This window comes from Periplaneta americana, chromosome 2 (assembly GCF_040183065.1).
Source record: "Periplaneta americana isolate PAMFEO1 chromosome 2, P.americana_PAMFEO1_priV1, whole genome shotgun sequence".
NCBI lineage: Eukaryota > Metazoa > Arthropoda > Insecta > Blattodea > Blattidae > Periplaneta > Periplaneta americana.
This window is the reverse complement of record NC_091118.1, coordinates 199,802,337-199,817,336: the sequence shown is the minus strand read 5'-3', so window position 1 is coordinate 199,817,336 and position 15,000 is coordinate 199,802,337. Positions and strand designations below refer to the sequence as shown.

General features: G+C 35.4%; 1 protein-coding gene across 2 annotated transcripts in view; it reads left to right on the top strand.

Annotated features, from left to right (window-relative positions):
* The window catches only part of Myo81F (Myosin 81F), a 337,994-nt gene that overhangs the window by 49,813 nt on the left and 273,181 nt on the right, over nucleotides 1-15,000 (top strand). For both annotated transcript variants that reach the window (XM_069819364.1, XM_069819362.1), the window contains exon 2: nucleotides 11,484-11,596. In XM_069819364.1, coding sequence (XP_069675465.1) covers nucleotides 11,484-11,596 — 113 coding nt within the window. The remainder of the gene's footprint in view (nucleotides 1-11,483; nucleotides 11,597-15,000) is intronic.

Here is a 15,000-nt window from a genome sequence, read left to right as displayed (position 1 = left end):
TAAGTTAAATTTAACAAAACAAAATGCAAACGGACCTTTATCTACATTTTCATGATTTCAAGATATCCGTCATCTTCTCCTACTTCATTTTCTGTGCTCGAACTTCCTCCACGTAATTTTTTCACAGCCATCCAATTTTGAACAAACAAGAAGTTAAATTTCATAGCCATACTGTGTCAGTTTCATTTTATCACAAGGTCCGTACTAGGCGGCAGGTCTCTCTATAATAAAGATAGCGTTGTTATAATTCGAACGTGCCGCAGCACCAAGCACGGGGATTATATTGAAGGAGGGTTAGGAAGACTATGCTTTATGTCGATGTAGATTTTGTTACTGTGACAGTGAAACATTAGAGAAGGGAAAAGATTATGAAAAAAAACTCATCTAAATATGTCATTTCTTTTTAACTTCGGGGGGAGGGAGTTCAAACCCGGTAACTCCCGCCCTTGCGTACGCCCCTGTTGCTGCTTGAAGGATTAGTAAAGAACTGTTTTAAGAACATGGGAGAAGTGGTAGGAGGAAGCAGAATAAAGTGCATAGGCTAAGATTTGCTGCTGATATAGCGTTTTTAGCAGAAGAGGAAATGGTACAATGGATATGCTATTGGAGCTAAATGATAGCTGTGATCAGTATGGGATGAAGATAAATGCAAATAAGACGAAGACCAAGGTTATTGGAAGAAAACTAAAGAAAGTAAAAATGCGAATTCGAAATAAGGGCAGAACAAGTCGATTCAAATATTTGGGGTGTATTACAAATAGTAACATGAATTGCTGCCAGGAAGTTAAACATAGGATAGCAAAATCAAAGGAAGATTTTAACAGGAAAAGGAATATTTTTTTATTGTGAATTTTATTTAATATTCGTATTTCTTTTCTTTTTTATTATTATTTTATTACATTCCATTTTGTTATATTCTACCTTACGTTTTCCATATTAACCATTTGTACTAAATGAGTTGCTATTACTATATTCCAATGTATTTTACTTTCTTTTTTCTATTATTGTATTATTTTCATGTTGTTTAGTGACGATTTTATTATGCTATTATTGTTGTTATTATTATTATTATTTTTATTATTTATTATTTTTTTGTAATATGTTAGTATTCTGTTCTTCAACTTTTTAAAAATTTTAACTGCCTGTATACTTTGTGACCTGGTAGAGTGTAAGAGAAGGCCCTATGGCCTTAACTCTGCCAGTATAAATAAAGAATTATTATTATTATTATTATTATTATTATTATTATTATTATTATTATTATTATTATTTTTGCGGACCTCTAGGAAAAACAGAGGATGAGACTAGTGAAGTGCTTTGTGTGGAGTGTGGCATTGTATGTGAACGGAAACGTAGACATTACGACGAAGTCAAGAGAAAAGAATGGAAGCATTGGAAATATGGGTATGGAAGAAAATGGAGTGTGTAAAATGGACAGATACAATAAGAATTGAAGCTGTGCTAGAAAGAGTGAGTGAAGGAAGAATAGGCCTAATACTGAAACTGATCAGAAAGAGAAAAATGAGTTGGTTGCATCATTGACTGAGAAGAACCTATCTACTGGAAGAAACTGGAAACGGGAGAAGAGTTCGGGGCAGAAGAAGATATCGAATAATAGACAACATTGAGATATATGGAACATATGAGGAGACTAAGAGGAAGGTGGAAGATAGAAATGATTGGAAAATACTGGGAGTGCAGTGGAAGATCTGCCCTTAGGCAGAATGAATGCTCATTATGAGACGTTGAAGCAATAATGGTTCAATGAGAATGGCAAGTAGGCTATAACCTAAGTAGGCATATTCTGAGGAAATCCAACATGCAATCTCTTCATGCATGACCTGCCTGCAATCGAATCCCGGTCCTCCCTCAACTAATTGAGCTATGACGGAACTCGTTTATTTTCGTCCAGTCGTGAAGATGCTATGTTAACATCAAATAATTGTAGAGAAATTTCTAACGGGTCGTCAACAAGATGCAAAGCAAGAACGAAAAACATGTTTGCTTACATTAATGTTCCGCTGATCGACATGAGATGTAAAATGCTGGTATGTGCTGAACAAGAGCGAAGCGTTCTGCTGGTTGATGACGTATGTCTTAAAAATTGCATTGTCTAAATGTGCAACCTCAGCAGTTACGTTTTGTTACGTACAGCGAGGGACATAATTGTTGAGCGGGCGAAAATGTTTCAATATCTGCGGCGCGGTTCATAACAGACTACAGTTTTAATTCCTTCTCAGCATAGATATGTAATATTTCAACAGAAAATCGAAGGGAATACCTGCTCAATATATGACTGAAAAGTTTCGGCTCGGAGTACGCATAGTATGACATTCTTTGACTTAAAAAAAACTCGAATCGCTCAACTTTTATGTCCCACATTGTACGTACAGTTCGATTCATATCGTACGCCTTTTCTATAGTCCGGGTCAGCTTACTTCATACCCTAAGGGTGAAATCTAACCATTTTTCCCATATTAGGTGCTACATATGCTAGTGGATTAGGCCTATAGTGATTTTCTAGCTCTCAGATTGAATTTTCTTTTACCAACTTCGTTTCAAATTTCGGATACTGACAAATACTACAACTAGCAGTTATTTTCTAACTGTTATGTTGGCAGCAAATAACTTCGATTTGTAGTAAACTGATGAAAATGCAAATATATAGGCTTGTGAATTAATTATTAATTAGTAATACCGGTATTAATATTAATATTAATAATAATACATAAGTGTAATAGCTTATAGACCTACTTCGTATGAAACATTCACGTAAATATATTTGACATTTTAATGAAATTCTTTCGTGTTTAGATGTTTATTAAAATGTCCAAATGAGGAAATGGCATGGTAGCGACTTCTTCAAGAAAGAAAGTGCCTGTAAGTATTTTAAGTAAGCTATACATTTTAAAGTGGTCTGTTTTCGGAATTCGTACTAATATTTTCACGTGATCAAACTACATTTTTAAGTTAGATTTCGTGAATCGTAAACTGTTTAGTTAAAGCATTGAATTTCATGTTGCCAGACAAAATATATTTTAATATTAGATCATACTGATCTTAATTACCAACATAGCGTGCGAAAAGTCCAAGAGGAAAGTATACTATTTCATAATTTATTGAACCATTTAGAAAACACCTCGCAACATTAGTGTATAATTTAGGAAAATATACTATTTCATAATTTATTGAACCATTCAGAAAACACCTCGCAACATTACTATATAATTTAGGAAAATATACTATTTCATAATTTATTGAACCATTTAGAAAACACCTCGCAACATTACTATATAATTTAGGAAAGTATACTATTTCATAATTTATTGAACCATTCAGAAAACACCTCGCAACATTACTATATAATTTAGGAAAATATACTATTTCATAATTTATTGAACCATTTAGAAAACACCTCGCAACATTACTATATAATTTAGGAAAGTATACTATTTCATAATTTATTGAACCATTTAGAAAACACCTCGCAACATTAGTGTATAATTTAGGAAAATATACTATTTCATAATTTATTGAACCATTTAGAAAACACCTCGCAACATTACTATATAATTTAGAAAAGTATACTATTTCATAATTTATTGAACCATTTAGAAAACACCTCGCAACATTAGTGTATAATTTAGGAAAATATACTATTTCATAATTTATTGAACCATTTAGAAAACACCTCGCAACATTACTATATAATTTAGGAAAATATACTATTTCACAATTTATTGAACCATTTAGAAAACACCTCGCAACATTAGTGTATAATTTAGGAAAATATACTATTTCATAATTTATTGAACCATTTAGAAAACACCTCGCAACATTACTATATAATTTAGGAAAGTATACTATTTCATAATTTATTGAACCATTTAGAAAACACCTCGCAACATTAGTGTATAATTTAGGAAAATATACTATTTCATAATTTATTGAACCATTTAGAAAACACTTCCCAACATTACTATATAATTTAGGAAAATATACTTTTTCATAATTTATTGAACCATTTAGAAAACACCTCGCAACATTAGTGTATAATTTAGGAAAATATACTGTTTTACAATTTATTGAACCATTTAAAAAACACCTCGCAACATTCGTGTATAATTTAGGAAAATATACTATTTCATAATTTATTGAACCATTTACAAATTTAGTGTATAATTTAGGAAAACATACTATTTTATAATTTATTGAACCATTTAAAAAGCACCTCGCAACATTAGTGTATAATTTAGGAAAATATACTATTTTATAATTTATTGAACCATTTAAAAATTTAGTGTATAATTTAGGAAAATATACTATTTTATAGTTTATTGAACCATTTAAAGAACACCTCTCAACATTAGTGTATAATTTCAGTGAAATAAATAGGTCTGAAGATTTGCTCATATCTACCTAAATGCCTATTTCACTAAAATAGAGCCTAATGTATTAAATTGAGTTACTTTAAGCACATAAAACTGAAATTTTTGGTGCCTAAAATCCGATGTCTGATTATGACAGAGCTGCTGGAGAAGCAGTCTCGCGTGCCTAGCGATAGGATTGCCACATGTTACGTTTTGTTGTAGATTTCGTCTTCTTTTTGGTTTCCCTCCGAAATGTTCCTCGTTTCAAGAGGACAGCGCAACTCCCTGTTGAGATAAGTGGTTCATATGCTTGGGGCTCTCTCATACACAATTTCGTAATTCTTTGCAACGTTGTGATAATCGCGCGCTCCTTTCCGAATTTCTTGTTCCACTGTTCTTTTCTTCTCATTCTGTCACAACTCGTGGGATGTGAATGTAAGCTGAGATGACTCACACTGAAATCATCGCTCTAACCTTTGAGATGTTGAGTTCTCTTTTCGACCGAGAACATCGAGTCGGTGTTGACAAATGAAATACGTTGTAACAACTTAGTTCAGGGAAAATAAGTACGGTATACAATATTTTATACTGTTTGTGCAATTCTGTGTCCAACGGGACTTGGTAGACATCTCCCGGCATTGTACTGTGCTGAGTGTAGTAAGCGGTACCTGGAATCAGGTGATTCACGAAGAGATACTGAGCATCACATCGGCTTGCCCTCTCTTTCTCACGAAGCGCGGGTGTGGTTCATTCAGCAAATCTTGCGTTTGTTCCCTTTCTGTACGACGGCCACGTAATCTACATCCACAGTATCTCTCGCTTTCTCACTGTCACATGTCGATGTCGTCATAATTTTTCTTCTTATTCTCCTTCACATTTCACTCCTTTTTCCTCTTTTATTCTCTTCTCCTTCCAATTCTTCCCTCTTCCTCTCCCACTTCCCTGCTTTCTCTTTCTCTTATACTACTATTGCTGCTACCACTGCTGCTACTACTACTACTACTACTACTACTACTACTACTACTACTACTACTACTACCACTACCACCACTACTACTACTACTACTACTACTACTACTACTACTACTACTACCACTACCACTACCACTACCACTACTACCACTACCACCACTACCATCAGAGTGCTGCAGAATTTTTTTTTTTTTACCTTGGGGATTTAGTGAAGTGAATTTTAATGGCAGGCAGAATAACTATCTCATGCCCCCATGTTTTAGATTGCTACCAGTGCACTTCATTAGAACCAGGTACCCAGTCTCGAAGCCGTTAGCCTTGTGAACTTACAGTATAATTATTTTCCCCTATTATAATAATACAGGTTTATTATCTAAGAAATTAGCAAGTTCTTTGTGATAGTAGAAGAGAAAGAGGGGGGGAAGGGAAGTGGTCCGTGGCCCATTTCTTTTAGGACTCATCCCGACATTTGTCTTATTGCTCAAGGGAAACCACGGAAAAACCTAGAGCTGGATGAGATGTCGTGCTGACGACAAGCCAATTGGCTATAGTGGGGTCGGAATATGTTAAAATGGGAGGTTTTGGTTTAATCATTTTTCAAAGTGCAAATACACTAAAGGTACATAAAAATTGTTTACAATAAGAACAATGCATCTATGCTGCCAATAACGTGATGAAGAACAACGCTTAGAACCGGTTTATATTCAACCGGTCGCAAATCAACCGGCCAGGTGTGATATTCGTTCGAATATCCGGCCTTGAAGAGGTTGCGCTTGGCTAGACCAAGGCTAGACAGAACCACAGATATAAGGATAGAATACCAAGCGCATTTCATCCTACAGAAACTCACAAATGGAGTAACAATTGAAGGAAATTTACTTTTCCTAATTAAAAAAAAAAGTGTTAGCTTGAAATTCTTAGGAAAATATTTGCAGCTAAGAGGGATAAAGTTACAGGAGAATGGAGAAAGTTACACAACACAGAACTGCACTCATTGTATCCTTCACCTGACATAATTAGGAACATTAAATCCAGACGTTTGAGATGCGCTGGGCATGTAGCACGTATGGGCGATTCCAGAAATGCATATAGAGTATTAGTTGGGAGGCCGGAGGGAAAAAGACCTTTGGGGAGGCCGAGACGTAGATGGGAGGATAATATTAAAATGGATTTGAGGGAGGTGGGATATGATGATAGAGAGTGGATTAATCTTGCACAGGATAGGGACCGATGGCGGGCTTATGTGAGGATGGCAATGAACCCGTGGGTTCCTTAAAAGCCGTAAGTAAGTAACTAAGTAAGTAAATTAGCTTGAAATAGTATTATAAATTATAAATGATTGGAGACTTTGGTACATTTATCTTCACAACTAGTAGGCTATATAAATCAGCTAATGGACACCGGTAACAACAAAGAAAATAAGCTTAATGCATAAATGAAATCTGACGTGTAAACAAATACAAGAATAATAGTAATATACGTTACAAGAGCGGTATGTTGACGTTTTCATGGTCGAGGAAAAGATTGAAAAAGCGAAACGTAGTTGAGCTTTTTTAATTTCCGAGAACATGAAAACAAACATACCGCCCGTGTATCGTACATTATTTTGTGCGAAGATTGTTTATTACATATCTGAAAGACGAATTTCTAATTAGTTGCAATGAAATCTCCATATTGGTTTCTGTTTAATGACGCCAACTTCGGAACATCAAAATATCTTTCTTCAACATTGTGGCTGTAAAATGTTTTCTGTGTTTACTATACTCCAGGAGGCCGTGATATACGTCTGTCTCCCCCCCCCCCCAGTCTATAAATGCGAACTTAAAACAAACGTAAGGTTATGTAATGATTTATTTTTCATTTTAATATTTTAACAATATTATTTATATAACATATTGCAGTAATAACATCGGCATCTGGAATCTCGTTGGTTTTTCACGGCTTCCTTAATGTTACTTGTATCAGGAATGCAATAAGTTTCGTGGAGTAGTAGACTTTACTTAATTTTTGTAAATATTTAAAAACAATAATTAACATTGCAATTTAGGTGAAATTGCAGTGGTAAGTTTCCAATTTATAATTATTACTATGTTAAACGTCTCTAAAAATAATATGTTAAAAGCCTAAAGCAGTAAAATGAATGTCGCGCTTAATCGGTAAGAAGAGGGAAATTGTTATGTGTGTCAGGTTGGGAATACTGAATGTGGTATTTCACACTTACCGCGTATTGGTTCTGTGCGGAAAACAAGCAAATACGCACGATCTCGCACAAAATAAATTACAATTGCTTACAAAATAAAAGAGCAAATATGTACACACTTACTATTGTAACGTTCATACTTCAAACTCAAAATACATAGGCTACCTCTGAAAGAGTAGTTGTTAATATAGCCTATGTCTTTTAATTATTCTAAGTGGATGTATTATTATTTCACTAATAAGTAATTTTTAAGGAGCTAAAAAGTTATTAACAAAAGTAAAAGCACTTTTAAGTCTAATGATTGTAGGTGCTAAAAATCGGGAAATTATTAATTTTTTATGTCCTAAAAATCTGGAAAATATGTGACAAAACGGGAAAAATATTTAATTATGTTTCCATTATTTTATGAGAATATAAACAATATGCAGTACTCTTCAGTATAAATAATGCAATCTCGCTAACTGCTGAAGAATTGCAGTACACAATGAGATTCATCCTCAAGTTGTCCATCACAAATGACTGGCGATTATCGTGGAACACTGCCTTGTACTGGGAAAAAGAGCGCCCTGGCCATTGAGAAACAACCTGCACTCCCTAGAGACATGTTTATGATTGGAAACGAAAACAGAGGCAGCTGAAGTATATGAAATTATAATTACTTCCTGAATCAAAGTTATGATAACTTACAAGGCACTCCTAAATGACACATCAATACTTATTTGTGTTAGTTACAGTACAATTTTTTAGTGGTGACAGCTCTTATCGTTTGTGGTGAGATAGCAGACTGCAATTCCACTGGTCCATAGATAAGCGACTCCGAGAAACAGTTGTCAGTTGTCATTCCAGTAAGATTAATCTGATATGAGGCTTTTGTCGAAAATTTATGAGAACTTAATTGTTAAGTTATGTGTTTTATGTGAATATTTGAAAATATGTATTTACACAGAAAATCAAAATATGTTTTTATGTGAAATAGAGTTTAAAATATATGCTCAGGTGACTTTGTCCAAACCTTAAAACACAATTGAAGTGCCCGAGAACAAAATGGGCTATGTGACGTTTTGTTTAGAAAATGAGTTGTTGCCATCATTGGCAAGTTTGGGTTGAAACTTTACACAGTGAAAGGTTTAGTTTCAAAATGATTTATTTTAGATGTGTAAAAGCCATAGAAAAAAATCAGTATATAAATCAGATGTAGGAAATTTTTGCACTTTTCTTAAAATTCACTTTGGAAAACATAGCCCATTTTGATCTCGGGCGCCTCAATTACGAGTTTTTATTACAGTGCAAATAAAATAATTATTTACTTAAGAATCCTAGCCCTACTAAGATCCAGTAATAAACTCATATAGGAGGCTAATTCGATCCTTTTTCTGAAATTCCACCTGAAATTAAATCTGATCTCTTCCAGTCCGTTGTTTTTTTTTCTGAAAATAGTTAACACCCTCTCATTCGGTAATCTCGTAGAATCTCGATTTTTTTGTATAGTGATAGAAAATCTAATAAGGAATCATTTATCCCTCTGGTGTATTTCAATAGCGTGGACGGTTTTCGTGTAAATGTAATTTAAAGACCACTAATTTCAAGCCACTGAACAATCCGATCAGATTGCAACGTTGTAGCCAGAGAGGGAGATGGAAAGTAGTTCACTTAAGATGACAGATGTGAGTTTGTTGACCTCTTACATCTGTCTTACGACAAGAAAGAGCAGTGTATTAGCGGCGATGTTGCCGGACTGCTGAAACTTCCAACTTAATTTTCTAATTAACGGTGCATTTAATCACAAAACGTAATAGGGGAGAGCTGGGTAGTATCGGACATCGGGTAATATCGGACAGTGCGTTTCTTTCATCTACCAGAGATGGTAGCACCTGAATGACGTGGTTACGTAACTGTCTGCGACATCACAGAAACTTAACCATGTCATTCAGGTACTATCATCTGGTTGTAGATGAAAGAAACTCATTGTCCGATATTACCCGATGTCCGATACTACCCAACTCTCCCCTATAGGTTTTCTATTCATTTAAGTGTACCCTACCGCCCCTTTCAATCTGCAGGATTATTTCACTTCTGTTCTGTATAATTTGTAAGTTTTAACAGATTTGTTTAATGACGTTATTTTTGGGGATTTCTTAGCGTCTGCACCGGAATCAGGTAGACCTTAATTTTTTTCTGAAGATTGTAAAATCTGAAAAAATTGCTCTTACTTGGAGTACTCAGCAAATAGCATAATTTTAGCTACGCCGGAAAATGCAGGGAATCTTCGTTTCAAATTGATTTCCGGGATTTTATTTTGTTGTACACTCACTCGCTCACTCACTCACCCACTCACCTACCCACGCACCCACCCACTCACCCACCCACCCACCCACCCACCCACTCACTCACTTCATTAATTCAATTGTTCGTATATTAATTAAGTAATAACTTATGGTATTATCCACCCACCTACCCACTCACTCACTCACTCACTCACTCACTCACTCACTCACTCACTCACTCACTCCATTCATTCATTTGTTCGTATGTTAGTTAAGTAATAACTTATGGTATTATCCAAAAAGAAAAATACATGATTAAGAAGAAATTTTCGTTTCTGCCTCTTTCACGCTCTCTATTTCTCTCATTTCTGTCTGTTTCTCTCTCTCTCTCTCTCTCTCTGACACACATAATGGACAACACTCACTAAGACGTTAAGGTATTATTTATCATATTTACTTTTTTCGTGCCAGCCCTTGATATCCATATAATTAGACATAGACTCCATGATATATTACAATCTATTATAGCGTAAATTCATTCGATTGAAACACAATATAATGATACGTGTGGACTCGAAAGGAATTTTCAGGAGGGAGCATTATGACCCAGCAATGCAACCTGCTACGATCTATTGCGCTAACCCTCAAACTAGGCGCATTGCCCACACCGGCTGACTACACTAAGCTTTGCTGCGTACCCAGGTTTCGAGAAGGCAACCCACTCGTCCCAAGGCCAGCCCCCTCCGTGCATCGTCAACCAGCTTGCAGGCAATGCTGTGCAATGATGACGAAATGGGGAAATATTGGTGGAATGTTGTAGATTTTTTTTTATTGTAGTAGGTTATTTTACGACGCTTTATCAACATCTTAGGTTATTTAGCGTCTGAATAAGATGAAGGTGATAATGCCGGTGAAATGAGTCCGGGATCCATCACCTTAAGTTACCCCGCATTTGCTCATGTTGGGTTGAGGGAAAACCCCGGAAAAAACCTCAAACAGGTAACTTGCTCAGACCGGGAATCGAATCCGGGCCACCTGGTTTCGCGGCCAGACGTGCTAACCGTTACTCCACAGGTGTGGACGAATGTAGATGCCTAATACAAAGAAACGGGGGAATCCCGAGAAAACCCCCAAATACGATCTCGTCCTCCACAAGGGTCACTATGGACTTTTCAATGAAAAATCCTGGGCCCGTTTGCGTTAAAAACTGAAGATTTGGCCACTCAGCCAATGGCGCCAACTTTTGGAAAACATCGGGTGGGCGCAAACACTTGAGGTGTAAGTTAAAATAAATGATTGTTATATCAAATAATAATGATGATAATAATAACACGACAAATTATTGGGTAGTCTCGGGTCCCAGCGGTCCATATAAGTTAAGTTGGCGTCACTGCATAATGAGAATTTATTCATAGTGTTCTGCCCAAGGGCAGGTCTTTCACTGCAAACCCAACTTTCTCCAGTCTTCTCTATTTTTTGCCTTCCTCTTTGTCTCCTCATATGATCCATATATCTTAATGTCATCTATCATCTGATATCTTCTTCTGCCCCGAACTCTTCTTCCGTTCACCATTCCTTCCAGTGCATCCTTCAGAAAGCAGTGTCTTCTCAACCAGTGGACCAGCCAATATCTTTTCCGTAATGAGAATATATCACTCAAATGTCCTTCTGTTTCAGGTTCACGGACTAGCCCGGAGGCGGGCGTTCCTGACATGACAGTCATTTCCGACATCGACGAGCTGGGCATCAACAAGAATCTATTGGTTCGATATGGACGAGATCAGATATATGTATCCTTTAATGAAACGCAGTAAGTACCGAGTGTCGGGCATTGATGTTGCGCACCCGTATCGGTATCAGTATAGAAATAAGTATCAGGTGTCAGGGCTTGTTACTACGCACCTGTATCAGTTTGGCTGTGTTATCTACGTGAAGTTTAATTTGATTGTTGTATAGTATCGATTAAGCGAAATAAGTATCAGATATCAGGGGTTGTTGCTTCGCATCTGTCAATTTTAGTGCTTTCCTACGTGAAGTTTAATTTGATTGTTGTACAGTATTGATTAAGCGAAGTAAGTATTAGGTATCAGGGGTTGTTGCTTCGCATCTATCAGTTTTAGTGCGTTCCTACGTGAAGTTTAATTTGATTGTTGTACAGTATTGATTAAGCGAAATAAGTATCAGGTATCAGGGGTTGTTGCTTCGCATCTATCAGTTTTAGTGCGTTCCTACGTGAAGTTTAATTTGATTGTTGTATAGTATTGATTAAGCGAAATAAGTATCAGGTATCAGGGGTTGTTGCTTCGCATCTATCAGTTTTAGTGCGTTCCTACGTGAAGTTTAATTTGATTGTTGTATAGTATTGATTAAGCGAAGTAAGTATTAGGTATCAGAGGTTGTTGCTTCGCATCTTCAGTTTTAGTGCGTTCCTACGTGAAGTTTAATTTGATTGTTGTATAGTATTGATTAAGCGAAGTAAGTATTAGGTATCAGAGGTTGTTGCTTCGCATCTATCAGTTTTAGTGCGTTCCTACGTGAAGTTTAATTTGATTGTTGTATAATATTGATTAAGGGAAATAAATATCAGGTATCAGGGGTTGTTGCTTCGCATCTATCAGTTTTAGTGCGTTCCTACGTGAAGTTTAATTTGATTGTTGTATAGTATTGATTAAGGGAAATAAATATCAGGTATCAGGGGTTGTTGCTTCACATTTATCAGTTTTGGTGCCTTATCTACGTGAAGTTTAATTTGATTGTTATATGGTTTTGATTAAGCGAAATAAGTATCAGATGTACGGGCTTGTTATTACTCATCTGTATCAGTTTGGTTGTCTTACCTACTGAAGTTTAATTTGATTGTTATATGGTTTTGATTAAGCGAAATAAGTATCAGGTGTCAGGGCTTGTTACTATGCACCTGTATCAGTTTTGGTGAGTTACCTGCGTGAAGTTTAATTTGATTGTTATATGGTTTTGATTAAGCGAAATAAGTATCAGGTGTCAGGGCTTGTTACTATGCACCTGTATCAGTTTGGGTGAGTTACCTGCGTGAAGTTTAATTTGATTGTTGTATGGTTTTGATTAAGCGAAATAAGTATCAGGTGTCAGGGCCTGTTACTACGCACCTGTATCAGTTTGGGTGAGTTACCTGCGTGAAGTTTAATGTCATGGTTGTATAGTTAATGAAGAGTAATATATACCAGGTGTTAGAACTGACAACTGGCAAAAAACGTGCATTTTTCTAAATGCAGAACGTCATATGACATATGGAATTAAATTGAATTGTTAATTCCATTATTAGAGTCTCATGTTCTTAGAAAAAAAGTCTGTAGTCATTCTGATTTGGAGACTAGAATGAATAAAGGCAATTTCATTTTTCATTTCATTTTTTCTAGGCCTATTACTTAGCTCTTACATCAGCATCGCAGCTTTGTATGTGCAACAAGTGAGAAGTTATTCAAAATGTATAAGTCACGTACATAGGAAGCAGATTAATTCAATTTGCAAGCATTTGAATTACTGTACATCGACTATAAGATAAACTCTTCCAGAGCTCTAACCTAGACTAACATGTTGACAAATTGTTAGACTTAAACTAATTCTGTCCAGAATAGTTTTATTCTGTTTATTTATCTTTTCATTTTTTATTAGATTTGATTCATTCTCTATTTCTTGCACCCCCAAGTTACATACTTACATTGATTTTCTTCACTTTTATCTTCCTTCATAATCCCCGTCTTCAATTCCCTTCTTTTGCATTATGTATACTATTACGTATCTAAGTAATATTGGGTCTTCCCCATGTCTTTCTTTCTACTGGAATCCATTAATATCTTTATTCGAAGCCTGTTATGAATAATTTATGATTGTGTATAATTCTTCAATTAATTATTATTTTTCTGACATACCTACTTCGTACAAAATTCCAGCGATGAATATTACTGATTTCACGATGTTTCTTGTACATTTCTTCTAGTTGCTTGTAAATGCTGACTTCATATGTTTCCAAACAATAGTGCCGACCTAGGTAGGAAGTTTGAACCAAAACAGTAGATTTCAGTTGAGTACAGCGAGGGGTATAGTTGTCACCCGCGTTTCGCCCCCTGCTCCCGTTCTCTGAATTTAGTTCGGGGGTAATTTCTTTAATATGATTTTTCCAATTTAATATATTAATATATTATCGATTTGTAAGTTAAGAAGTTATCTTTAGTAGCCAGTGACCTAACCAATAATTCCTTTTTCTCTTCCTGATCAGTTTCAGCATTATTCCTTCTTCAACCATTGTTTCAAACACAGCTTCATTTCTTATTCTGTCTGTCCACTTCACACACTCCATTCTTCTCCATATCCACATTTCAAATGCTTCTATTCGCTTCTCATCAATTCGTCGTAATGTCCATGTTTTTACCATTGCTATCCTCCTTTTGACTTCCTGGCAGCAGCTCATGTTACTGCTTATACAGCAATAGAATTTCGGAAAACCCAGGATGTCCTTGCGGAGCAGCTGACCAAACAGTCGATCATCTTCTGTGGGATTGCCAAATCTTGAACCAACAGCGCACTGTCTTCAAGGAAGCAACAAGGAGTGGAAGAAATTGGCCAATTAATTATAGGGACATCATAAAACAGCATTTGAGGTCATTTGTGCACTATATTAAAGCTATAAACTTTGAACAATTGTAAATATATGTCTCAGTTTCGTAACATGAGTAAACACACTCAATTAGCAATATATTTTAAACACTATAGTTATAATTACTAAAAGTGTATATATGTAAATAGTGTAAATAGAATTAGTTTCAATAAGTGAAAGAGAATGATAGTGAAGATATTAGATTCATTAAGTGAAAGAGAGTGATAGTGAAGATCCAATTACCAAAAGTGTATATATATATATATATATATATATGTAAACAGCGTAAATAGAACAAGTATAATTAACTCAAAAATAGTGATAGTGATAGAAAACATTCAACAGTGAATAACATAAAATAATACAACACAATAATGAATATCAACAAAACCACGAAACAGTGAAGCAAAAGACAATGGGAAACCTATGAACACAAAATTGATAAACAAGTTTCAATAAACCATGTAATATGACTACGCGTCATGGGGCATGGTGATGATTAAACCGGAAAGAAAAAAAAAAAAAAAAAAAAAAAACACCCCAAGTATTTGAAGCTGTCCA